Source organism: Hemicordylus capensis, chromosome 5, assembly GCF_027244095.1.
Source record: "Hemicordylus capensis ecotype Gifberg chromosome 5, rHemCap1.1.pri, whole genome shotgun sequence".
Lineage (NCBI taxonomy): Eukaryota > Metazoa > Chordata > Lepidosauria > Squamata > Cordylidae > Hemicordylus > Hemicordylus capensis.
The window spans coordinates 108,901,125-108,928,393 of record NC_069661.1 but is presented as its reverse complement, the minus strand read 5'-3'; the positions used below and the strand labels follow the sequence as shown (position 1 = coordinate 108,928,393).

At 42.0% G+C, this 27,269-nt stretch overlaps 1 protein-coding gene across 10 annotated transcripts in view; it reads left to right on the top strand.

Moving 5' to 3' along the window:
- Nucleotides 1–27,269, top strand: part of PCDH7 (protocadherin 7) — a 557,215-nt gene that overhangs the window by 492,179 nt on the left and 37,767 nt on the right. For 3 of the 10 annotated variants that reach the window (XR_008307989.1, XM_053253006.1, XM_053253007.1), the window contains one exon: nt 11,004–11,081. The exons of the other annotated variants lie outside the window; for them this stretch is intronic. Coding sequence is in view for 2 of the 3 variants with exons in the window: in XM_053253006.1 (XP_053108981.1) it covers nt 11,004–11,081 (78 nt within the window). In the remaining variant the exon portion in view is untranslated. The remainder of the gene's footprint in view (nt 1–11,003; nt 11,082–27,269) is intronic. 10 annotated transcript variants of the gene reach the window in all.

Here is a 27,269-nt window from a genome sequence, read left to right as displayed (position 1 = left end):
ACTGATCTTTGTAGGCCCAAACAGGCCTGAAAATTAGCCCAAGACAGGCTGTGGCAGTGATCTAAGAGGCCAGCGGAGGGAGGGGGAACCCTTGCAGACCACCCACACCTCGCAGCCCTTAGGAAGCCCTCTGAAGGGGCCAAAGGTAAATTTATTTATTTATTTATTTATTAAAATCCACAAATTGGGGAGGGAGTAGGGGGTAGCATGGCACTGGTGCCCCCCCAGTGGCGCCTAGGGCATGTGCCCTGGCTGCCCCCCCTACTTTCACCCATGATAATGACATGAATATAGCATATATTCACAGAATAGGTGAATGAATATAAAAACCACATGTGGCATTTTTCTGCATACATGACTGAGCCAAAGATAACTCTGATTGAAACACACATTCAGTTCCTCTGCAGAAAACTTTGAAATATGCTCTTTGGCAGGATCATGCTACTTTGCTGCTGCTTTTAAAATAACTGCAACGGATATACACATTATAGGAAAATCCTGAATTTTGAATTGATCTGGCTGGATGACCACAAACCAAATCTAGAACTACTTTCTTCTTTTGGACAGATGTTTGACTGGAAATAATGCATTTCCATGATTCTATGATTACCCCAGGGTAAACTGTGCAGTGCTCAGCTGAGCAGTTCTACAAATCCCCAGTCAAAACTTCAAAAATCAGTAATGGCATCTCAATTATATGTTCAGCATTTCTTTTAGATGTTTGACCATTACTGTGTTAAACTGGGGAAAAGGAGCTGTGCATAGGTTTCTGACTTACACAGTACAAAAGACACTTCTGATCTCCTTATATAGTAATGGAAAGTCTAATAGTCGTCTTAGCATAGAAATGATTAAATTGTCCAACTGAGGTCATAATTTCTAATGTTTTCATTTGACTTTGAAGTTTAGAAAGTGTTATGTTACAACTGTTGAACTTTTTGCTTAATGCAGTGTGGAATGCCAGTTGGCTCTGTTTTAACATGTTTATTGTCGGCTTAGCTACGGCTACAATCCACACTCATTACTGTAAAATGGGGGTGGTGGTGGTAGGTTTTTATGGGGCTCTCTTTAGAAGATTTTGGAATTACTGAAACAGCTCTAAAGTAAGTAAGCCAGATCAGAGTTAGTGTTTAACTAATCTGATGGTGTTGATATCCAAGGAGACCTTTATAGAATGTGCACTTAAATAGAAAAGGTATTAGTGACTGCTCATATGAAATTCTTTAGCATGCTAATAAAAGTCTAGTAGGTAGGTAGGAAAATAGAACAGAGTTGTTCTTATTTACGCTACTTATGTTTTAAAAATAAGTCTGACTCCAGCTTTTTGTTGGCTTTGGAAGTCAACTTGTATCTAACCATACTAAAAAGTAATTTAGAACCAGTTCTCACAGGCATGTTAAACTTAATGTACTTTGCCTTATATTTTGCTGAATTTCAAGTGATTTAAATCCCTGCTTGTTCATGCAACAAAGGGACAATATATTTGCACAATCACCAATGAACACATTATACCATGTGCCAAGGGGAGGGTAGACTGGGTCTACCCAGTGCAAGAGTAGAGTGCAAGACTCAGAACTGGGATGGAAAAGATTGCAGCCATATTAACTGTAATTTAAATTTCAGTTTTGGCACAGATTGATTCATGTACACCCGTCTATGATATGATATGATGGAATACCTTGTACAGTGGAAGTAGATTAAGTTTTGTTTTAGCATGTTCTATATCAGGCCCCATTTTCAATTTACCTGAAGCCATATGCTTGCTGCTACTGCTTTTGTGGTTGCTCCCATGTTATTCAGGATGACATCTAGATCTTATGTCTACGATGGACTAAATGATTTGATACTGTGCTAATGATCCCTTCTCAGTGGAGGATGTGTTGCCTGCATGGCATGGAACCATGGGATACACTCCAACCACATAGGCAATAAGATGAGGATGCTCCTGAAAGTGGAATGGAAACAACCATGGAGGGAGGCTGCATTCATGTCATTCCAGATGAAATGTAAACAAAGCATCCATTGCAGTTTCACTGAGACCACTAATTGCTGTGCCTTAGCAATGAAGAGGTACACCACTGTGTCTTCAAATTCTTTTGAAAGGTGTATAATTGGCCCCCTCCCTGTCACTGAGCTATTTTGTTGCTGCTGTTATGTTGCACTGGGTGAAGTGATCAGTTGTTGCAAACCATCAAACAACTGTTGCATGCAAACAATCAACCTATTGTTGCCCTCATGTTTGGGGCATTTCAGGAACCATTCATTTATGTCTGAAGTGGTATGAGAGTCATTTTTGGTGGCAGAATGACATTTTTGCCAGAATGACATAGGAACAAATCAAAAGGTCATTATTGACAAGCTAATGAAATGTCCAGGTGCTGAATGAAGGATTCTACTGGTGTCTTTAGCAGTCTGGTTTTTTATCCGTAATAAATTGATGAATTGAGTATCACAAGTGGTATGTGTGTGAAGGGGGGGGCTGTGTATACAGGTGAACCAATAGTGGATTGCAGAGCATCTTTCTGCACAGACACATTGTTCCCTCATGTGCAGTCCCCAAGTGTATGTGTTTATTATTTAATTGTTGACTCTATTCTTGTTGTATAGTTGGCTTTAGTTATGTAGGACACCCTGAGCATTTCCTTTTGGAATTTGAAAGGTAGAGTAAGCATAAAATATTTTTTAAGACACACACACACACACACACACACACACACACACACACACATTCTTCTCTTATAGATGTAGATGCCAGCATTTATTTAGTTTGGAGAATGTAAAAGAGTGCATTTAGGGATACCACCATGGCGTGCTGTGGTGCACATCCTGTCTCCCTGCCCCACAAAAACCCCAATGTCTGTGTTGAGTTGCAAGTTGTGCCTGCCCTCCGTTGCAGACCAGGCTGTAGACCAGGGGTGGGGAACCTTGGCCCTCCAGCTGTTTTTGAACTACAACTCCCACCATCCCCAGATGGGAATTGTAGTTCAACAACAGCTGGAGGGCAAAGGTTCCCCACCCCTGCTGTAGACTATTGGCTTTGTCAGCTAGAACTAGATGAGAGTAATTGAGAACTGTGCCAGCCTCTATCTGCATAGCTCCATCCCTTTGTTTGCATAAGCCCAGCCCTCTAGTTTCTGTTTCTTAGTATGAATGTACTGGGTGACAAAATCCTGGGCTTTAAGGAGCATGACAGCTAGAAAATGTTAGGAACTGTCATATAGATACAGTGAGCTAGAATACAGAACTTTTGAATGGAAAAAGGTTTATCCTATGTACTGCCTGTTTAAAAACCATTTCACACACTGTTTGGAGCTGGGAAATTGGAGCGTGGTGGTAAGACTTGCCTCAACCTACGCAGGATCCCCACTACATGAACAACCACACGCATATATATTTTATACATGTAGGGACTGGGCACAATGTCCTCAATGTACGTAGATTATGAGTGGAGCCTGCTACTGCAATCCCAGTCATTACCCAACTCTACAAACACTTTGACCAGTGAAGGCAATAATATACACAGAATGGACGATCAATCTGTTCCCTACCCCATCAATTAAATCAATTAAATTAAATCTGAAGTTAGCCTATTATGGTCTCAACCAATCAAGAGGACCTTCCAGTAATTTACAGTTATTTGGAAAACGTTGGCGCTGAGGATTTCTGAGTTTAAAAAAATTATATCCAGCATAACTATGGCTGCAGCTCCACAGGCAGATGGACTAAGCAAAACACTTGACCCACTCACAAGCCTTTGAATGCCTCTGGGTTATTTTAGTTTCATTGTTTTGGCCTAGTCCCAACTCTCTCTCTCTCCTCCTCCCTCTCTCAGAAAATGACTGATACCAGTGAATAGCTAGTATGATTAATTCAAAAATAAGTGTTTCACTTGTTTTGGAAGAGTGGAAGGTGAGGAAGAGAGCTAAAATATATTCTGGGATAGACAGGACTTCACAACATGAGAAATAACTCATTTGATGAATAAAGGTTGGCGCCTATAAGAGAAAGATGTGTGTTATGATTGGACAAAATTTTGAAGCCAAATTGAATCTGTTCCGTAAACAGATGTCTGACATGTGAAGTTTTTGCAAAATATGTTTTGTGTATTTGGAGACACAGGACCAGAGAGAAAATTATCTATATTTTCTGTCTAAAGGCTGGAAAGATTAATAGGAAATAGAAAATTTGAGATTAGAACACTGAGAACATTGGTTAACATTCCATTTGGCTTATATCTCATGTCGTGTCATGCTGGTTAAGTGAAATATAGATTAGTTTAAGGGCAGGGATAAATTCAGATAATATGGCAATTCAGATAATATGGCAAGCAAGAACTAAGACAGAACAGAGACTTGGAGAAGATTAAGATGAGCTGTTGAAGAAATAATTGAGAGGATGAAGAACTGAGATGGTTTGTAATGGGAAACAGTTGAATCATGTGGTGCACTCTTGTACTTGAATCTAGTTTAGGATAACATACTGAACAGGCATGACAGAAGGTTAGGCTTCCTATATTTACACCAGGCCTGGATAATCCCAGGGTTTCATCTTTTCTGCCAATCACAGGAACTGCTGGTACATACCCCCATTGCCTCCTGAGTTTAAAGAGGACCCTGAAACCTGAACATGGATAATTCCAGGTTGGGTCCCAGCCTCTTATGCAAGGTTTCTCCTGTCTCAAAGTCTGGAATCCATGACAGCTCTTCTCTTGTCATCTTTCTAGGTTTTATCGGGAAATCCCAAGTGTACTTTCAGATCATCCATTTAGTCTTTTGGGGTTACTAAGAACTACAACAAGCAGGCTAATGACATGGCTAGCATTGGGCTTTGTGAGAGAGAGAAAGAGGGAGAAGAAGAATGAATAAGTGACTGACAGTCCTGTTTGCTCACAGCTAGCACGTATTGGAAAAAATATGCAAGGGCTTCATCTTTGCAATTATGGAAAGCAGGAAACTTGAAATGCGTCTCGAAACAAGTGTCGAGCCTGGATGATCAAGCTGACAGATCCATAATCAGTTGTCATCTTGAATTTATGTTAAAAGTCTTTATTTAGGCAATTTGAATATTTTGATGGGAGTTGATGATGCTGGACTTTATATTATTAATCTAGAAGGACCAAGATGATAGTAAGCTAAGCTGCATCTGCTACAGAGAATAGGTGTTCATTTATACATTCTGAATTGAGCAAAATGGTGTACCAATAAAACAGTCAGACAATGTTAAAATGGAGCATAGAGAGAGTTAAGACTGCATCACTAAGATGTAATAGGTCCCTATGAATTTAATGTGCAGTGAGCACCACATAGCTGAAACCTTGTGTTTTGAAAGGGGAGATCATTCATTCAGAGGGCTTTTATTAGTGCCTCAAAGCAGTGGTTGCTCTGCCCAGCCCCAGGTCAGAGCCAGACAATTTCGCCCACAGTCTGAACTTAGTCTTTGAGAAAAATTGAGATGAGGTGACTATGGGTGGTTATAAATGAATAACAGCTCTGGGCATATGGTCAACAGATCAGGATTTAATCTTCTTGGGCAGTACTTATATTTGCGCCACACTGCTTTAAAATCCTTTAAGGGGAAATAATATTGCTCAGCTTTGAAAACAGAGCTGTCTGGTGGAAATTTGGAATACTACATTGGATCTGTTGGCCTGGTATATTTTGCCCTGTTGCTATGTCTGTGAAAAATGCATATATTTGGTGCATATAATTCTCTTATGCCGCTTATAGAGTTGTCACCCTTATTTTAACTAAAACAAAATTTGAAGCAAATTTGAGGGTACGTCCTCGAGAGAAACATCTAAAAGAGCTAAATTTCTCATGTTAGGGTTCTGCCCAAAGAGACATTTTGAAGCAAATTTGCTATTTCCTCCTCAGAGAATCTTCAGAAGAATTTTGAAGGGAGTCAAAAGACTCATCAATATTTTTTTCACTTTTCTGTGTTTTGTTTACTCCCTGGTTTTTGTTAACCCAATGGCCTGTTCAGATGTTTCTTTCAGGAAATACTGTACACACAAAGGGAACATGTGTTTACATCCATTGCATGTGTTAGTATTGTACGTAATCCTATCAGTATGCATAGAAGAATAAGATTTTGCTCACTAGACCCATGCATATGTCTTCGAGATAATTTGTAAAAGAGCCACTCTGTGTGTGTGTGTGTGTGTGTGTGTGTGTGTGTGTGTGTGTGTGTTCTGTCCTATGATGTAATGTGTGATTAAGGATATACATCTATATACTAAAGTCCTATGATTATTGCAACTTTATTCTGAGCTGCATAAATAGAGCTTATTGCTGTTTATACATTCTCTTTTGATCTCACATTAACTCATGGGAGTGGGCATTGTGGGAGTGGGCACTGTTTGAAAATACTATGATGATGGCAGTGCTGGGACCAGCTGTTTCTGCACCCTGGATGCCTCATCTGAGCATGGCCAAACAGCCACACCCCATGCTGCTGTTTGGGTGAAGGGAGGAGGAGAGGGTGACTGGCAGCATGCAGCATGTAGTTTCCTGATACCCCCTTAGTGTTACAGCTGGGGTGGGAGCCCCCTTCATCCTGCCCTTATCCCAACATTTGGATGTTGGAAGCTGCTTTGTGGAGCAAACCATCTTCTATCTACTTATTTCTCTTAGATGTACCCATCACTAATCCCATGTGTGGCAGCTCTCGCAAGAGTTCAGAGAGCTGCTGGATAGCGATGGGGACGATAACAATGGGGATGGGCAGCCAGCCAGCAGGCCGGGAGTTAACGGCAGTGGCAGGCGGGCAAATGACCGGGATGCCGGGAGACTGAGGAGGCAATGGTGGTGGAGGTGGGCGGGGAGGAGGCGGCGGAGGCAGGCGGGGACTGGGAGGAAACTGAAGCAGAGGTGGGCAGACAGGGGAAACTGTGGCGGAGGTGGGTGGACAAGGAGGAGGAAGGAAATGGCGAAGGGGGCAGGCGGCCAGGCAGGAGTGGGGAGACGGGGCAGGCGGGAGAAAGCTATGACGGTGATGGGTGGGGGGAGGAAGGAAATGGCCAGGCGGGGAGAACTAGAGGCACAGATGCTCTGTGCCTGGCCCAGCTAGTTACAATGAAACACCTTCTCACACTATTCAGGCAGTTTCCACCATTGTTTCATTTAAGATTAAGCTGCAAAACTGCCGCCCTTTGTTGTTTGCAATTGTATGGCGAAAATCCTTGGGACCCTTGAAGGTGCTCTTATGAAGAACTTAACCTGTGAAACATGCTCCAGCCAGTTGCATTTTCGTGGCTACTTTCCCACAGATTGCATGTTGAACTGGGCTTCATATGAGATATAGTGCTGTGAAGCCTGGTCCTTTGTTTGTTTGTTTGATTGATTTCTATACCGCTCTTCCAAAAATGGCTCAGGGTGGTTTACACAGAGAAATAATATACATAAATAAGATGGCTCCCTGTCCCCAGAGGGCTCACAATCTAAAAAGAAACACAAGATAGACACCAGCAACAGTCACTGGAAATACTGTGCTGGGGGTGGATATGGCTAGTTACTCTCCCCCTGCTAAATAAAAGAGAATCACCACGTTAAAAGGTGCCTCTTTGCCAGGTTAGTAGGGGTTAAGGTCTTTAAGGACTGTTCATAAATTAAACTGTTTCATTCCGTAAATCTCACATCCATTGCAACAGAGAGATTATGCAGCAACAGTGTTATTATTGTGTGTCCATTGACCTAATTGGATAATAACTGCACTTTAAATACATATGAAGCTGCCTTATACTGTGTCAGATCATTAGTTCTTCTCATTCAGTATTGTCTTCTAGGCCAGTGCACTGTCAAATGTCTGATTCTGACTCAGGCAAAAGTGGCATTGCCAGTATCAGCCCCTCCCAACTGTCATGTTGTGTGGGAGATTTGGTAGCTCTGTCAGACCCTCCACTGCTGCTGCCTCTTCCTCCTCCTCCCTCTCCTCTCCCTGCCCACAATATCAAATCCTACCAGTCCCAGAACAGAAAATGCTGCCTGTGACTGGGTGGAGGAAGGGGATAGTCTGTGTTGCTTCATATTTGCTCCAGAGGGAGCTTGTGTTTGTGTTTGTGCATCCATGTGTGCACACACATACGGCTGCCTTCTGCAGCTTGGAATTTAAAAGGGGCTTCCCCCCTTTTCTTTAACTCTCCTTCTAGATCCTGTGAGTGGTGTGGATGCTTCTGGGTTTGACAGTTTTTTCTGACACTCCCATAATCAAGTTAACACAGCTGTCTCCTGCCCCACCTGGTCACACAGGTGGAGGGAGAGAAGAGGGTAGCAAGTGCAGGGAGGTCTAACAGAGTTGTTGGATCTCCAGCATAGTTTTGCCCTGACAGGAGGGTGCCTCCTGATAGTTCTGGCTGTCAGAGGCTCCCTGAGATTGTGGCAGGACCCTCTTCGACAAATCCCAACACAGAGCAAGTCACGCCCAGCAGGTTTGTTAGACCCAACATGGTGCACAACCATGTTGTCTACATTGGCTGGTAATCAGTTCTCCACGGTTTCAGATGGAGCTCTTTCTGAGCCCTATATGGAAATGCTAGGAAGTGAACTTGTGGCCTCTGCATACAGCATGAGCTTTTCCACTAAGTCATAGGGAACAGTAAAAGTATACATATGAAAGTGAGAGAGAGAGAGTACAGCTCAGTAGTGTACTCTGACAAGCAACACCTGGAGGAGCTGAATAGTGATGTCATAATCAATGGGGGAAGGGCATTCCCAGTCTCTTTCTAGGACTACTAACCTTAAAGCACTATTTCTTGAAAATTGTGGCAGTTATAGTGAAGTTTCCTTCTTCTATGCGTATTGTCTAAGTAACTGTTGACACACATTGAAATCTAAAATTTTGATTAAGAAATAATTAAGTACTTCTGATTCAAATAATTGGTTTATTTTAATAGGTCCTCACTCTGACTAAATATGTCCATCATCCACTGTCTAATATTTTCCAGAGGAAGCATAAGATTCCCTTCCACTTCCACTTGGCACTGTTGTTAATTTAGTGGGTTTTTGACTGTGCTTGACAGCATGGTGAAAACTCAAAAGTATTTATTTTACTTATGACTCATTTCCCCCATCAGATAAAATTCAAAATATATACTTAATTTACTAGGAATGTTTTCTGCCTTGTCATTCAAAGTTTTCCTTCAGAATTTATCATCACAAAAAGGAACACACTTTGGTTACTATTGGGAAGCAATACTGCTTGTGGGTACTGCCTCAGATTTCAGAGCGGCGTGCAGAGTGGGGAGAATAAAATTCATAGAAAGGTTCACAAACTCTATCTTGAATATTCAAAATTTAAAGTGCAACAGAAAATATATATTATCAACATTTACCAACTTATGATTCTTTTTTATATCTCACACTAGTTAGTTTAATTGGCTGCCACCCTGACTAAATCATTCAGTGACAGTCCTATTGAATTTAAGCTGTGCTTTAGAGTCATTCCTGAGTAGTACCATTGAGTATCTTAATCTAGATGTCAGCCATTATTTGCTGTGTAGTTTAGATTTTTAAAAAAAATGAACACATTTGGCCGTTGGCATGTGCATCTAGTACAAAAGCACATTTAAGTGTCTCAAACAATAACTCTGTAAGTAAAATCAATCATCTGGCTGGAATTGTAGCTTTTCCTGAGGAATACTTTACATATGTTATAAAAACCAAAAGAATTGCACCCATGCCTCACTAAATAGTACTCCCGTGAATGATTTATTTGACTGAACAAGCAAGAGCAGAACTTCAAGAATACATACCCAAATCATACAGTTTCTACACAGCATCTGAATGTCATCAAGGAAGAGGGCAAACGTGTCTTCTGGGACAGAGAGTTCCCAAGCCTGGGCACCGTCATTAAGAAGTCCCACATACTGACCTACTGAGCCTCTGCCAAGGGTTTATATCTTAACTTTGAGCTATTTGCAAAGTCAGCTGTTATAAGCTCAAGATGTCTTGGTTTCCAAAATGTATTGAATGCAAGTTTTCAAAACTGTGTCCGGTGGGAACGGGGTGGTGGGGGAGAGCATCTTCTAATTAAAACAATGACAAGCATGGAACCATCAACTATGTATTTTAGAGAACTTGGGTATTTGATAGATCTTCTGGAAATAAATCTACCTGTATCTGTTGAGTAATATTTTATTTCTAAGCAGGTATATACTTAACTACTCTAAATTAGTTTGGTCTATTCCATTTTGATAACAAATGAGAATATTTCATGGGAAGGTAGCAATTATATTATTTTGAATAATGGTTAGGTTTACTGTCTGTGCTAGATATTCAAAATCCTACATAAATCACAGGTCAATTGCTTAGATTTTACTTTGATTAAAAACTGGTTTCCCTTTAAATTTTACTTTAATATTTGTTTTTCAGTTTTTTAAAATATGCTTTTCATGAGCATAAATGGCTTTTTAACGCTCCTTTTAAAGCTTTCATTTGTTCTTGAATCAAATATTTAATTAGCAAAATCCAGTTTGGGTAAGAAGGGATATGTGTAGTGTATAATTTGAAGTGTCTTAATTATAAAATATTCTTATACCAGTTTCTTCCTTGCATGAAAAGTCAGCAAACATAATGTACAAATCTGGTACAGTTTTTTAGCCCAGATAATATCCTTGATTATGGCTCCATTTATGGGTTTTCTAGCAGTAATATTAGTGATAGAACTAAGTCCAGTTCGCGAGCTTTCAATTATTATGTTGAAATCTGCACATATTCTTTAAGGGAATATCTTTCATTGAACAGCTAAGCAAATTACAAGAAATTTGCTGAAATAGTTTCTCTGTTGTTTGTCCAAGTCCTGGCTGTTAATCACAACTCAGAATTAATTTCCCTCAATGTTCTTAGTAATGTTCAGAGAGTACAGTCTGTGTGCTTACCTAGCTTGACAATCCTCTTTCCATGGTGGTGTTATGGTCTGCCCCCATTCATCACAGGTGTAATGCAACATGTGGCATGGATATGTGATGTGGAGGCCTAATTCACACATTTGTTCTCTCTCAATAAAAGGGAAAAATTGGCCTCTGCCGATAAAGGTGTCCATGTGGAGTGCTCTCATCCACCACAGGAAGAGGCTCATCAGGCCAGGTAAGCATTAGCAATGGGCTAACTCCTCCCAGTTAAATAAGGATTGGGCTCAGAAAAATGAACAATTTTCCTACAATGCCAATATAATGTGTTGTTTTTCTAACCTAATCCCAACTCCATTTTAGACCCCAGGGATGTCACTGAAAGCAAATCAGGGTCCCTTTATTCTAATTTACCTCCCCCCGCCCCGCCCCCTGGCTAAAGCAGTGGCAAAATGAGACTCTTTTTGCCTCCTCCCCCTGCCCTGCCCTGCCTGGCACATAATGTTGACTGCATATTAGGTGGAAGGAATGCTGGGAATTGTAGTTTCCCCACTGCTACAGATATGTTACTACTGATTCTGTTGCTGCCATCGCTGGAGATTAAGTGAAGGAAGTAAATGGAAGAGGGGACTCTGAGGTAGTGAGCAGCTAGATGGTGAGGTGGGGCAGCTCCCCCATGAGGCCAAGTGAGGCCAAAGCCATAGGCAGCAAATGTGCAGGCACCATGCCCCCCGACCAGCGTCACCCTACCTGCTTGTTGCCTCTGCTGCCACCCCCACCTCAATTCTGCTGCCACTGCCTCTGTGCTTCCTTCCCCCCTCACTCGCTCCTTCTCTACCTCACTGGCCCAGATACCTTCCTCTCCCTTGCTACTGGTGTCAGCTGCTAGAGTGCACACATCCCACTGCTGCTGGTGGTTTGCATGGTGTGTGAGGCAGCATGGAACATGCCTCCTGCAGCAGTGGCTGGACCTTTTGTTGCTGTTGTGCTGCTGAGCCAACAGCAACTCTCTCTCTCTCTCTCTCTCTCTCTCTCTCTCTCTCTCCCCCCCCTCTCCTTCCCTCCCTCCCTCCCTCCCTCTTTCTTTTGGTCTGTCTCTGCCCTCCAGCAACTATTTTCCCCACTTTGCTTCTGAACAAGTTCTTTGCTAGAAGGAAGAGAGCAGCATTGTGGAACTGAAGAGTCCAGCTGCTGCTGCCTCGTGTGTGCAAACAGCCAGCGATGGTGATGCACATGCTTCCTCTCAGCTGAGGCCTGAGGAGAATCTGGGCTGGTGAAGTGGGAGCAGGGGCTTTTGATGGCAGTCCTGACTCCAACCCAATGATGGGGCCTGTGAGGCGGGACATCTCAAGCACTGAACAGCAACAAGGCGGCTCTGGGTAGGAAGGAGGGAGGCAAGTAGTCAGGGAATAAACATTTTGAGCTAGGGAAGAACTTTGGGGATTGTAATATGTATCCCATATTGAAAGTAAGCATTGCAAACCTTTTGATTCAACTTCTGTGTTATGCTTGGATTAAAGATCGCTAGTAAGTAGTGACCTGGTGAGAATGATGGTGCCTTTCAAGCTCCAAGTGAATTTTCTCATGAGATGACTTTTTTCAGACTGTAACATCTATTTGCTTTGCTTTTTTAGCCTCATAGCTTTTGTGCTGGCTTGTGAGTGAATGTACTGAAACTGTACAAAGGGCAATGGGGGAAATACACCAAAGAAACTGCAACAGAGGGCTCTGCTTTATACCTACCCTACAGGCTCATCTACTTTGCTTCAGAATACTACAGCAGAGCCTTGAAACTGGTTTGGAACAGAGCTGCCTTGTAGCATGTATTTGGGTGCTGCAATTTTACAGTGTAGATTGTATTGTCTTGAACAATAGCACATTCTTGTGCTAAACCTTTACTGCAACACAACAGTTTGTGCCTACAGACAAACTCTGTTAACCCCCTGATTCATGGCTCCTGCTGTGGATGAGTGTGAAAGAAACCAGTTTTTTGAGGGTCTTGGCTTCAGGCTCAATGAGGAGGGTGTGCAAAATGTTTCGATGGTGCAATGTTTTGAATCCAAATGGGCCATTTGGAGTGTTTCATGCTGGAAACAGAACACCCTCTTTCAAAAGCGGCCTGTTTCAAGCTTGGAGCAGAACAACACTGTTTCAATCAAACCAATTTGATGTCCCAAGCACCATTTTCAAAGCCTGTTTTCCCCTTGCTAATTGCTTTTCTGGCACTGGTTTCCATTTGGCTTGCAGTCTCCTTTCTTCTTGGTTGGCTTGTTATCATACAAATCAATTGTTGTCATGGGCAACTGTGCCTCAGTTGGCAGGGGGGCGGGAGGAGGAGGGAACACAAAATGAGGGAATTTCAAATTTCAAATATATTCAAAGGGACTGGGAGGCAGAGAGAGCCCTTATGCCTCTCTCAAAGAGGATACATCAAGAGAGGAGGGAGGGAGGGAGGCATCAAGGAAAGTATGATTTTATGATTTTCTGTTCTCAGCACTGAGTATAATATTCATTCATTCATTCAATTTCTATTCCACCCTTTCAAAAATGGCTCAGGCAGTTTACATTAAAACAAAACAATTAAAACCAATTAACAGTTAAAAACTGAAATTATAAAATGCCATAAAACAATTAACAGTTAAAACATTCAGGACAGTTCGAAAACCCTGGAAAACCAGGTTACAATGTATTAAAAACATTTACAGCAATTTATAAAAAACCCTGGAAGGCTAGGCCAAACAGAGGGCTCTCCTGAAGGCCAATAATAAATTCAGATTAAGGATTTTTGCAGGGAGTGCATTCCATAGCCCAGGAGCTGCTACAGAGAAGGCCCGCCTCTGAGTCACCACCAGATGCACTGTAGCTGTAGACGAACCTCTTCAGATGACCTTAATGTGCAGTGGGGATCATGCAGAAGAAGGTGCTCTCTAAGCTAACCTGGACCTAAGCCATTCGGGGCTTTAAAGGTACCAGAATACCAGCACATTGTATTTTGCCCAGAAACATATTGCAGCCAGTGCAACTGTTTCAAAACAGGCATAATATAGTCTCTCCAGCTTGCCCCACATTTTGAACTAACTGAAGTTTCCGAACTACGTCCAAAGGCAGCCCCAAGTAGAGCATATTGCAATAGTCAAGCCTGGAGGTTACCAGCTGGTGCACCACTGTTTTGAGGTCATCCTCTTCAAGGAATGGACGCAGCTGTCGAATCAGCCGAAGCTGATAGAAAGCACTCCTGGCCATAGCCTCCACCTGAGATACCACATAATATGCTGTGCTTTTGTTGCTATATTATTAATTATCTAGTTTTGCTGGATCTCAGATAGACAAAGGCAGAACCTGGGTGCCTTCCTTCTTTCCTTTTTTGAGTTGTGGTTTTGTCTGTTCCCTTTTACTGTGTACTTTTGCAATGTTTTTCAAGGCAGGGCTGCAAAATGCGTTGCAAATTGTAATACAAAACTTGTGTGCATGCACACTGTGATTGCAGCTTGTTCTGGCCATAGGAAACACTGAGGAAACTCGGAACACTGCAGGATCCTATAGGGGATTTAGGGAAAGGTTTAAAATTGCATGCTTGCGCATTTCTTTTTGGGGTTGGGTTATAGGTAGCACCCTTCATGCCCTAACACCCAACCCACTTTGGTGTGCTAGGAGCTATCCATGGGAAACAATGGGTTGTTTTGCATTTCCCCATTGATCCATGTGGCCGAAACACTCAAAAGGTTCCAAGTTTGTTTAGTAGAAACAGCCAGTCTGACCATTGTGTCAATGGAACATTCCAGCAGTCTGTGTTTCATTTCAAGCTCAAAACAGAATGCAAAATCCATTTCATGCACATTCCTATTGGCAAGTGCTGGGTAGGGATGTACGAACCGGTTCAAACTCAAACTGGTTCAAATTTGAACCAGGGTGGTTCGATGGTTCGAACTCGAACCAAACCAGCCATCAGGTTCAAGTTGCAGGTTCGAATTCGAACCAAACTGGGGGTGGTTTATTTGAACCGGTTTGAACTGGTTTGAACTTCCAAAGGTGGGTGGGGTGGTAGCTGGCACCCATGGGTACCTACCACCCAAACCCCAAAGCGATCGGACACTCCTATGATTTTTTATGATTTTTTGAAATTTATTTTTATTTTTCTCTCATAGGGAATAATGGGACTAGAACCATCTCATTATTCCCTATTGTGGATCACCCATGGGTGCCAACAACCACCCAACCCCCAAAGCAATCGGACACTCCTACGATTTGTTATGAATAGTTGAAATATTTTAATTATTTTTCTCATAGGGTATAATAGGACATGAACCAGCCCATTATCCCCTATTGTGGAGCACCTAGGGGCACAAAAGTTGTGTGGGTGGTAGGCACCCAGGGGTGCCTACCACCCACAAAATACCAAGGCAATCGGACAGTCCTCTCATTATTGGTGAATTTAAAAAGTATTTTGGAATTCCTCATAGGGAATAATGAGGATTGCAGCAAATGTATAGCTTCACGTCGGGGGGAAAGGGGTGTCCTAGAGTGGAGTGTGGTGGGTGGAAGTGCCCAAGGTGGGCCAGGAAGCTATCAGAATTATTTGAAAGGAATTGGGCAAAGGGCTGGTTTTTAAGTGATTTTTGAAGTGTATGTGTCTTTAAGGTTTTTCTCCATAAAGAAGCATGGAGGTGTCAGCAAATGTATAGCTTCATGTCGGGGGCAAAGGGGTGGCCTATAGTGGAGTGTGGTGGGTGGTAGTGCCCAAGGGGGGCAAGGAAGCTATCATAATTATTTGAAAGGAATTGGGCAAAGGGCTGGTTTTTAAGTGATTTTTGAAGTGTATGTGTCTTTAAGGTTAGCAAAGAGTGGACTCATGGTTTGTCATTGAAAATCTTATATGCATATAAGTTATATATAAGTTATGTAGTTTCTTAAAAGAAACTACACTCAGAACACTTCAAAAACAACAAAACCCAGTACCCCATGGGTTAGCAACCCATGGGGTTGGTTAGCACCCTCTGTGTACTACACCACCACTCACTCTGGGCCACCCCAGCACCCCACAAGTGGCTTTAAGGTTTTTCTCCATAGGGAAGAATGGAGGTTTCAACAGCCCCATAACTACACTTGGGGGGTGCTGGGGTGGCCCAGAGTGAGGGTGCCAACCACTCCCAGTTGCTTCCAATTGCCTTGGGGTTTTGTGGGTGGTAGGCACTCCTGGGTGCCTACCATCCACCCCACTTTTGTGTCCCTAGGTGCTCCACAATAGGGGATATGGGCTGGTTCAGGTCCCCTTATACCCTATGAGAAAATAATTGAAAATATTTCAAATATTCATAAAAAAATAATAGGAGTGTCCGATTGCTTCGAGGTTTGGGTTGTTGTTGGCACCCATGGGTGCTCCACAATAGGAAATAATGGGCTGGTTCAAGTCTCATTATACCCTATGAGAGAAAAATAAAAATAAATTTCAAAAATTCATAAAAAATTATACGAGTATCCAATTGTTTTGGGGTTTGGGTGGCAGGTAACCATGGCTGCCAGCTACCACTGCACCCACTTTTGGAGGTTCGAACCAGTTCAAAATGGTTTGAATTCAAACTGACCTGAGGGGGTTCAAGCAAAACCAAAACCGAACTACCCCCTCCTGGTTCGAACCCGGTTTGAATTTGAACTGAACTGGGCAAACAGGTTTTGTGCACATCCCTAGTGCTGGGTCTGTGATCTCAGGATCTTCCACCTGAGAGGTTCAGACTACAGCCTGGTGTCAGGTCCTGGTGCTAACTCCTTCGGTCTGACTGCTTCTCCCTCCTCAAGTCAGATCTCAAGCTGCTACTGAGTACTGGGGTCATGACATGCCCAAATCTAGAATTCAACCTGGATATGTACAGTAATTTAAAATCTATTCTTACTTTCCATCGCTACCCCACAGTTGTATTTTGCTGGATAAAGCTAATTCCCTCCCAGATCTATGCATGCTGATAAGGCCATGTGCATACAGATGACTGTGTGTTGCATCCAACACATGTAGGCAAGCCAGGCTAGGTGGGCATAATCCCGCTGCCCCACTATGTGCTGAGTATATGTGCATTCCAGTATGTTTGAATAGGACTAGCTCCCTGTTCTGTACACATATGGTTTCCAGTTCAAATCCATGGAGCTGTTTCAATGATTCATCAGTTCTATGATATAAATGTTCATTGCTTAATTTGAAGCTATTCCTGGTGGGATTAAAAGAGGTGGGGGGGAGATAGCACCTTGTGGGTGTTCAGCTCACTCAGTCACAAATACCAGGAAATGAAAACAGTTATTCATTTTAGAATTGCTAATGAAGTCCAATTTCACAACATTTCTAAATGTTTTGTTCTGATGATTTAATGCATCCTCTTATAGCTGTGCCTTTCTACTTTCTCCAGAAAGACTGAATGACTGATTGGGTCAGCTTTCTGCAGATGACATCACTTCAATCCAATACAGAGTTCAGTGTTGATTGATAGTGGGCATCAGTATCCATAGATATGTGCAGGATTTTGACCAAAGTGCCTGGTGCTACAATTAATATATTGGCCACTCAATTCTGTCATGAGGGTAAGCTTCTGGAGCTAACAAGTAAGGCAACTGCGAAAAAGGGTTGCAGATATATGAATGGTACCACTATTTGATAGCACTTTTTGGTAGACGTTTTCTACCAAAACCTTGGCAGAAAACTTCTACCAAAAAACCCTATCAACTGAAGGTTGAAGTTCCACTGGCAAGTTTGTACACATGCACAACATGAAGGAAAAAACCAAGCTGAACAATATTTATCAGAAGGGATGTGCATCCAAAGGGCTTCATGTGGGTTGCTCCACATGTACTACAGCTTCTTAGGCTCCCTTCCCATTGCACCCTATTGTGCCCTCTGAAAATGGTGGCATCACAAACTTTCATTGGCTTCCAAATTGTTGCTGGACCCAATTCAAGGTGTTGGTTTTTATTCTTTAAAGCACTAAGCAACCTAAACCCAGGAGATCTGAAGAGCCATCTCCCTCCCACAAATACTCCTCCCCACACTGTACATGCAGGTACATACACACATAGTATGGTCATCAGAGAAAGCCCTGTGTTTCCACAGGACCCGGGAGCAGCCCTTTTCCACAACAATGCCCAGATTTTGGAATCTTTTGTTGTTTGGTATAGATGTGCATGAATTGAATCACAAAATACTCAAATCGATTTTTCAAAACAGCGGTCATTGCTGGCTGTTTTGAGACATCAACCTGAATCGATTTGAGTGATTCAGCCATAGGGAACAATGGAGAGCTTGACTCACTCCATTGTTCCCCATGGGTAGGTCCTAGGGACACCAAAGTGGGCTGGGTTGGTGATTCTACCTCCCACCCAACCCACAAAAGAAATGGGCAAGTAAGCAATTTTTAAAATTATTTTAACCTTTCCCCAAAACCCCATAGGATGCTGTGGGGGTTTGGGGAAAAGGTTAATTTTTTTAAAAAAATCACCTGCTTGCCCATTTCTGTGATGGGTTGGGTGGAATTTAGCACCCATCATGCTGTGCCACCCAGCCCACATTCGTGTCCCTAGGACCTACCCATGGAGTACAGTGGGGTTTTTCGAGTTCCTCATTGTTTCCTATGACAGAAACAAGCAGAGTGCACAAATTTTGCAACCCTGTCTTGAAAACCACTGCAGCACAGAAGCACACAGTCCCCCCCCAACACAGAACACCACATTTTGCCAAACACACAGTCCGAAAATGGCCCAAAAACTTCTCACTGACCCAGAATCCACTGCCAGCCACAGTGCCTGTGCTGCAGTCATATCATTGGCACAAGTTGCTCTCTCACATGCAATTATGACTCCTTACTTCAGCATTACAACAGCTGCCACAGTAGCACTCTTAACAGCCAGTAAGCATTGCCATAAGCTCAACTAGAACAATGTCTTCAGCCACACTTTGAGTACACCATGGAATGCAGATTGCAGAGTAGACCAGAGCAGTGAGTGAAGCACAAGTTAGTCTCAAGGCCAGACATGGAGCTCTTCATGGCAATCACCAAGAAATAGTACACAAAGAGCTGAGCTGCCACTGTCCATTTTTCACCACAGCACCATCTTACAAACATACCAAACCATAACTCAAGGCAGGCAGGCACCTGAGTTCTGCCTTTGTCAATCTGAGACCAGATAGTTAATAATATAGCAGCAATAGCACATCATATTATGCTCAGCGCTGAGAAAAGAAAACCACAAAATCATACCTTCCTTGATTCCTCCCTCCCTCCTCTTCTGTATTCTCTTCATGGGCACACTAAGGGTTTTCTCTGCCTCCCCTCCCCAGGCCCTTCAAAAATATTTTGGAATTCCCTCCTTTTTTTGTTCTCCCTCCATCCTCCCTCCGCCCAGCCAAAGGGGGCACAGTTGTCCATGTCAACACTTGATTTGTATGATAACAAGCCAATCAGAAGCCAGTACCAGAAAACCAATCAGCAAGGGGTAAAGGCCCACCAGAGTAGCACTCGAATTGATTCAAGTTTGAATCAGGGTCAATTTGATTCAAACTCGAATCAGGCCCTTTATTCTAAGGATAATTCGATTTGAGTTCAAATGAGCCCGATTTAAGTGATCAAATTGCATATCTCTAATGTTTGGCTATTTGTTTGACTATTTAAGAGTGTTTGGCTAATTTAAGCACATTTAAGAGTCAACAAAAAGCAACTTTGTGTACACATTTTCTGGAGTTGCTCCATTCAGTTTAGCACTGGGCTCTTTAGATCCTGGCCATTGTCTTCATATTGGCAATGATGAATGCACTTGTACATGCAAATGAAAATAGAATTATGTAGAAGTCTGTTCTAATATTATGAACTTTATTATAAATGAACATAAATGAGGTTTTCTTAAGGAACTTGACTTGAGACACACCTTTAAAAAAAAAGTCTTAGCAAAAGGATCATTATTTCCCAGAACAGCTGAAATATAGAAGGAAGACATGTTTTTATCTATGAAATTTTGAACAGATGGCAGTGTAAAATACAAATCCATAGAACGTTTAATCTCTTAGAACCTAATTGGTACCGTATCTCTCCAATGTTTATCTAAAATGTTTAAGTCTCCCTTTAAGCATATTGTCAGCTGTGAAGTGAGATATTTTGTTTCAATAATCTCTCTGGATCCCATGTTCAATATTTTATAGCAGGAACAATCAGACTCTCCTTCCAGCAGGTGACCTTAAGTGCAGAAGCATAAATTCTCCTGGATTTTTATTTTATTTTTTGGAAGCTTATAACATTCTTGATCAAATCTTCTACCCTAATTTGACATTTGACTAGTCAATGGGATTTGACTGATATTAACTAAAGAGAGATCCCAGATGTGTGCTCAATATATTAAATCTCAGACTAAAGGATTATATGATAAAATACTGAAATGGATCAAAGATGTTGTTGCAGCAGACTGTATGGATGATTGACAACAGAAAGGAACACATGGGAAACAAAGACTAAAATACCCTCTGTGGACATGTGATAGTTTAAAGGAGAAAACAGAAGTACCTGACTTTACGTAAAGAGAGATATTGTTAAGGTGCATCCTAAAGAACTCTTTAGAGTCTTGTTTACTTTGAACTTCCCATATTGCAGAGTAATACAGGTAAGAGCCATGGTGCAACAGCTCCCATGCTACTAAAGTAATGCCAAAATGGGCCTTTCAGCATGCCACAAACCCTTGTTTTTGCCACAAAAGAACCGGTTTACACAGCTGGTGGAATCCTGAACTGTCTCCCTTCAGACTGCAAGTGGAGGAGGGGTTGTTAGACAGTATAAAAATGCAGCAACAAAAGTTTTCGTGTATTTGAGGGAGAAGGATAGGTGGAACCCATCTCCACAACATTATTAAGTTGCTGATGGAACCTAGCTCCCTAACACAGCAGGGTTGTTGTGCCGGGCAGGTTCAGACAACCACCATAAAGTAAATAGGAGGGAACTGGAGGTTTCCAGAGCTCCTGGTATGAGCCAATACTTCCACCCCTTTCGATGTTTCTTCCAGGGGTGGAGCCACCATTGCGAGAACAGGTTCAAAGAACCCGGGCTGCACCCATCACACTTAGCTGAGCGCCGGCTTCCCAGCCTGGCTGAGAATGCGTCTCCCTGCCTTTTAAAGCAGGGAGAGCCACTCCCGCCTGTGCTGCAAACACAGCGCTGGCTGGGCATTTGCTCAGAAACGGGAGGGAGTGTCCCCCATTTCCAAGCAAAACCCCTTCTCCTGCGTCTGATGTCAGGATGCAGGGGTGGGGCGAGGGGGCTGCAATGGCGGGCGAACAGAGGCTGCCATTGGCCTCCCTATGGGCCTGGTTTCTTCTGCCACCCAATACTCTCTACCCAACTTCCACTCTTGGCTATAAATGTCAGGAAAATGTCAGAAGGCAGAGGGAACTGGAATTCTGCACACAATCTTGGCAGCTTCCGATGACACAGGAGTAGGTAGAAGTATGGGCTTGTACTGGGAGTGCTGTGCTCACCAGGATCCTCCAGTTCCCACCTACTTACTTCCTGACAGTAGTCTGAGCCTCCCCATAGATAACATCAAGATAATACATGTGAAGTGTTTTGCACACTTAAAATGCACTATACAAATGCTGATTATAGCATTCCTATAGCACTTCTTCCTTACGCAAAGCACTTCACGTATATTATCTTGATGCAATCCTTACAATGACCCAGTAAGGTCATTATTATTATGCCCATATTGATTGCTGGAAAGCTAATACTGAGAAGGAATGGCTTGCCCATCTAATTAGTTTGTGACAAAGATGAGATTTGAAATGAGAAGTTCTAAGTTGCAGCTCAGTCCCTTAACCACTACATAGCACCAACTACAACTATGAATATAGAACAGACAAGCAACTATGCCACTTGTAGCCAAAGTAATACAGGAAAAACATTACCCAGCTGATTCTATCATCTGTAAATCTGTTGCAGCAAAACCAGAAAGATTTGTGGCATGTTAAAAGGCCCGTTCTGAAATTACTTTCACTGTGAGAGTTTACTTCAGTGTTTTTTTCCTGCACTGCTCAGCAACACTGGAAGTTCAGAGTCACATGGGATGAGACAATGCCATGGTCCTTCCCATGCCACTATTGCCCTTCCTGGGTAGTGGATAAGCACTGGCATGGGAAGCAGCCATGGCATAGGAGCACTGATTGATTGATTAAGTGCCATCAAGTCAGTGTTGTCTCTTAGTGACCATATAGATAGATTCTCTCCAGGATGATCTGTCTTCAACTTGGCCTTTAAGGTCTCTCAGTGGTGCATCCATTGCTGTCATAATCAAGCCCATCTACCTTGCTGCTGGTCATCCTCTTCTTCTCTTTCCTTCAACTTTCCCTAGCATTATGGACTTCTCAAGGGAGCTGGGTTTTCGCTATGCTATAGAAGCATAGTAGGGTTGAAATGGGCCCTAGGACAAGAAATTGAGATGGTCCCCTGCCATCTGAGGCAGTCAGGGAGATAGAAGCGTTAGAACAAGTTGTCACCCAACCATTGAGGCTCCTCCCTCAGAGGCCCAGGAGGGACCTCCTCCTTCAATTTTAGCTATACCCCAGTATAGGTTTTTGTCACACAGACTAGATCTTTCCATATGGGTTTCGGAAAGAATCATGCTGCTAAAGGCAATGGAAGGAAGAGCTCAAAGGCTAAATGTGCATTGTTGCATGACTTCCCATAAGCCATAGCCTACTTCATCTGATGCATGTAATTGGCACCAAAATTCCACACACAATGAAACTTGAAGTAAATTCCAGAGTTCGTCACAAGGAGAAATTTGAAAATTTTTCAAGGGAAGGCAAACAAGTTTCTAGAAGATAAGTGCAATTTCTCAGGGGATTTCTGCGTATACAGTATCTAATTTTATACCAGTTTACAAAGATATTGGTGATGGCACCAAATATATCTCTTCTTGAAATGGACTTCTTTTTCCCACAACTATTCAGCATCTTTTGTCTTATATTCATTATTCCTGCTTTTAGAACAGTGTTGTTTTTCATGGCTTCCTTGGCATGAGAAGAACTAATTTAGTTTCAGTGCTGCTGACCTCTTTCTTTCATTCCCTCCTCCCCCTGCTCTGAGACTAAAGACAGCCACAGAAAGGAAAAAGCAACGTCATGACATACACCTGTTGCTGTGCAAAACAATGTATAATAGTGGTCACTCACTCAGCTGTGATGCATAGCTGAAAATTTGGTAGGGTACTATAGGGAGATTGGTTTGCAAAGGGAACTGTAAAATTACATTCAACCTAAGATGTATTATATGGTGGGGGGAGGGGTTGGCCTTGGCAAAGGATTTGACTGTGAAAAGAAGTTTTTAAAAAGCATTTAAATAAACTCTCAAGGCACTGTGTAAAGCAGATTGTCAAAGAGGGGAACAAAATTAATTTTTTCATAAATACAGATGCAATGTCCTTGAACTGGATCAGGCTTTTCATGGTACAAGCAAAGCCTTCTCCTCAGGTACCTTGAAACCTTTTTTCTTTCTCAGCAAAATGTCTCAGCATTTTGCATATGCAAGGAGCTTTGTAAAATGTATTCCTTTATCCACAAACCTTTTGAAAAATTTGATAATGTGATCCCGATAAGAAAAAGAACATATCATTTGTAATATTAATAAAGCAAAAAATTAATAAATATCTGTACCAAATGTGGCATTTTACTTTTTAAATTGATTGCCTGAAGAAAATAAATTAGTGCAGCACACTAGCAGTAGGTAATGCATAACCTGTGGTATGCATGTGCATCTGACAAAACTTTTCTGTATCGCATGATCTCTCTCTTTTTAAGTTTAGTTCTCATGATCTTAGAAATTGGAAAGGAAAAGGAAAGGAAACACTCATGACACCTAAATCAAAGGTTTGTTTTTGTTTTTGTTGAGGTTGGCTTTTTTGCCCCACAACATGAAGTCTCCAGAAAATATTCAGTAGATATATGTTGAGAAAAGCGTGGTTACGAGAGCCAGCGTGGTGTAGTGGTTAAAGAGCTAGATTACGACCGGGGAGACCTGAGTTCAAATCCCCACTCAGCCATGATACTTGCTGGGTGACTCTGGGCCAGTCACTTCTCTCTCAGCCTAACCTACTTCACAGGGTTGTTGTGAGGAGAAACCGAAGTATGTAGTACACCGCTCTGGACTCCTTGGAGGAAGAGCAGGATATAAAATGTAAAAAATAAAAATAAATAAAAATAAAATCAATAAATACAATTGGTGAATTGATTACACAGATGGAAGGCCTAATGCTTCAAAAGTTATAAAATGCTTAAGTTGTCTTTCTGCACTGATGCATGATCACATTATAACCCCATTTTTTTCCATTAATCCTTCAGGCCCAACAACAAGCCACTTCTGTAACATAGAAGTTATATCTTTTCTTTCCATCCTTACTTATTTAACATTTAGTGCTAGCTCTCTTACCATAGAAAATACATTTGCAACACACTGGGGACTTCACATTCCCTACCTTGAGGGAATTTTTGACACAGGAGTACCAAGCAAAGGTCCTAGAAAGGGACAACTGGTAACAAATGGGTCATAAGTAATAATATGTGACTCGATGGTCAATGAGAGAGACAATTGGAGGTTTGACAAGAAAGATATGGCTCTGCAGCGGAGAGAGAGCGGCTATGACTGCATTTTTGTTTTGTGCTTGTCATGATGTATCCTAGAAGTAATAATTTAGTTTCTGGGATGTAGGTCTGTGCGACACATAATTTATACATAGCTAGGAGAGTTTTTGAAGCAAAAGCCTCTATAAACATAAAAAGCTTTTAAAAATGTCTGACACAAATACCTACTCACTGTTTACTTGGAGGCTGGCTATGTGACCTTAGCCTCATATGATGGATCTGTTGCTAGATTGTACCACCTGCTGGAGTGCATGTAGAAAAATCAAAAATTGGAATGCTCCTCTATATATAGATTGATTTATTGAAAACTCCCTGCAGGTAGAAAATAAGCATATTAGCAGGAGAGCTTAGCTTGGATCCTTCTCCCTAGGTTGCTAGTACTATATTTGCAAAGAGGCTTTATGGGGGGAGATGTTAAAATAATATATGGAGACACGCAAACATCTGAACCCTCTCTTCCTCTGTCAGCCTGAAACAGTACAGTACAAGCAACAAATAAATTACATGTTGCTACTGATTGTCTGTTGATGCTCATGCACATCACAGATCATGAGCTATGTCTTGCTTATTCGTGTTATATTGTTTGTGTAGCAGCGATGAAGTTGTCAGCAGTGTCAATTTTAGGGATGTGCGAAATGTTTCGGGTACAGAACGATCTGTACCCGAAACAGCCAATTTCGGGTGATTCGGATCCGAAATGAATCACCCTTCTGGCGATCCGAAATTTTTCGTAGCCAAACCGAATCACCTCAGTTTCAGATCCGAATATTCGGATTTTGATGTCTATTTGAATTTCCCACCTTTTTGCCTCCCATTGACTTCAATGCAAAAAGGTCTGAAATTCTTCTACTCGAATTTCGGGTCCCAGGGGCAAAATAGTGGGGTGGGGTGGTAGTGCCTAATGGGTGGAGGCGATTGTGGGCAACCTATGTGCACTACACCACCACTCGCTCTGGGCCACCCCAGCACCCCCCAAGTGCACTTATGGGGCTGCTGAAAGCTCCATGATATTATAACTTATGAGGAAAAACCTTAAAGACGTGTAAACTTCAACAATTCACCAAAAATCAGCCCTCTGCCCAAAATCCTTTGAAAAAATTCAGGTAGCTTCCTTTCCCCTACCTGGCACTACCACCAACCCCACACCGCTCTAGGCCACCCCTTTCCACCCAACGTGAAGCGATACACCCTCCATTATACCTAATGGGGGGAAACCTTACAAATGCGTAAACTTCAGAAATTCACCAAAAATCAGCCCTCTGCCCAATCACTCTGCAATTGGGGTGGTAGCCTCCACCCATTAGGCACTACCACCCCACCCCACTCTTTTGGCCCAGATCCCACGTTATGCCCCTGATCTGCCCCAAAGACACTAAAAGTTCAAAAATTCACCAAAAATCAGCCCTTTAACCAATCCCCCTGAAATTTGGGTTGTAGCCGCCACCCATTAGGCACTACCACCCCACCCCACTATTTTGCCCCTGGGTCCTGTTTTTTTAATCCAAATCGATTCGGATTCGGATTAATTCGGATCTGAATCGAATCAAGGGTGATTCGGATGGGCCATATTCGGATACAGAACAGAACAGGGGTGTTTCGGTTCGGATCCGAATCGAAACACCGAAAATCCGAATTGCACACCCCTAGTCAATTTCAGGATCAGCTTTTCTTAGCACTTATATCAGGCAGCAGCGATATAGGAAGGGGCTGAAAGACATCATCTCATACGGCACGGGAAGAGACAATGGTAAACCCTGCCTGTATTCTACCAAAGAAAACCATATGGCTCTGGGGTTTCCAGGAGTCAACACTGACTCAAGGGCACAACTGTACCTGTAACTTTTTTCCCTTAGGACTAGTATGCAACTGTCTATCCTGTTGGCCCATGACACTACTCCTTAAGGAAATTTATCCTAATTTGTTTTAAATCCAAATGATTTGTAGAGGCTTATCTAGGTTTTTCCTGACAATATTAAAATCTAGAATTCTTCGGGTTTCCACCACCTTCACAGTCCTCTGGGCATAATTGTCAATAGACTGTCTTGCATTTAGGTACTGGATTGGCCTTGAATGTAGTACTTTCAAACCAAAAGTATGGCTCTGGCATAAATAACACAAAAGCCTCTCCTTTTTCTTTTTGGCTAAAACAAGAATGATAAAGGAGATGGCTTTGTTTTTTGCAGGAAATAGAAGGCAGTTCATACTCAAAATTAACTTTTTCTGAACTATGAATTTCAGCAATTTATTTTAGGTATTGATGTTGTTGGTTTTTTCCCAAGCACATGCTTTAAGTCTGGGAGTTTTCCTTTGAATATATAAAGGCTGCTTTATACTGAATCAGACTATTGGTACAACTGGATAATACTATCTATATTAACTGGCAGTGGCTCTCCAGGGTTTGACAGGATTTCTTCCCTGAAAGATTCCCAAAGCTGCTTTACATAACATATCTACATCTATAGGCTACTTTCACCTTAATTCTATGTGAGGTCCAATGATACATGGTAAAAGGCATCCACTTGAGACTGAGAGTAATTTATTTTGATATATTAAAAATTATATTAAAATATATATACCATATAAAATATATATTTTATTATTTATTTATTTAACACATTTCTATACCACCCTAACCCAAGGTCTCATATACCACCACTTTTCATGTGGTGAATTAATAGTGGCTTATAAACATTAACATCATAATAAAATATTATGAATTGAAAACCCAACTTAATAAAATACAAAGAGAGGCGGGTCTCACGATCAACAAGACCCTGT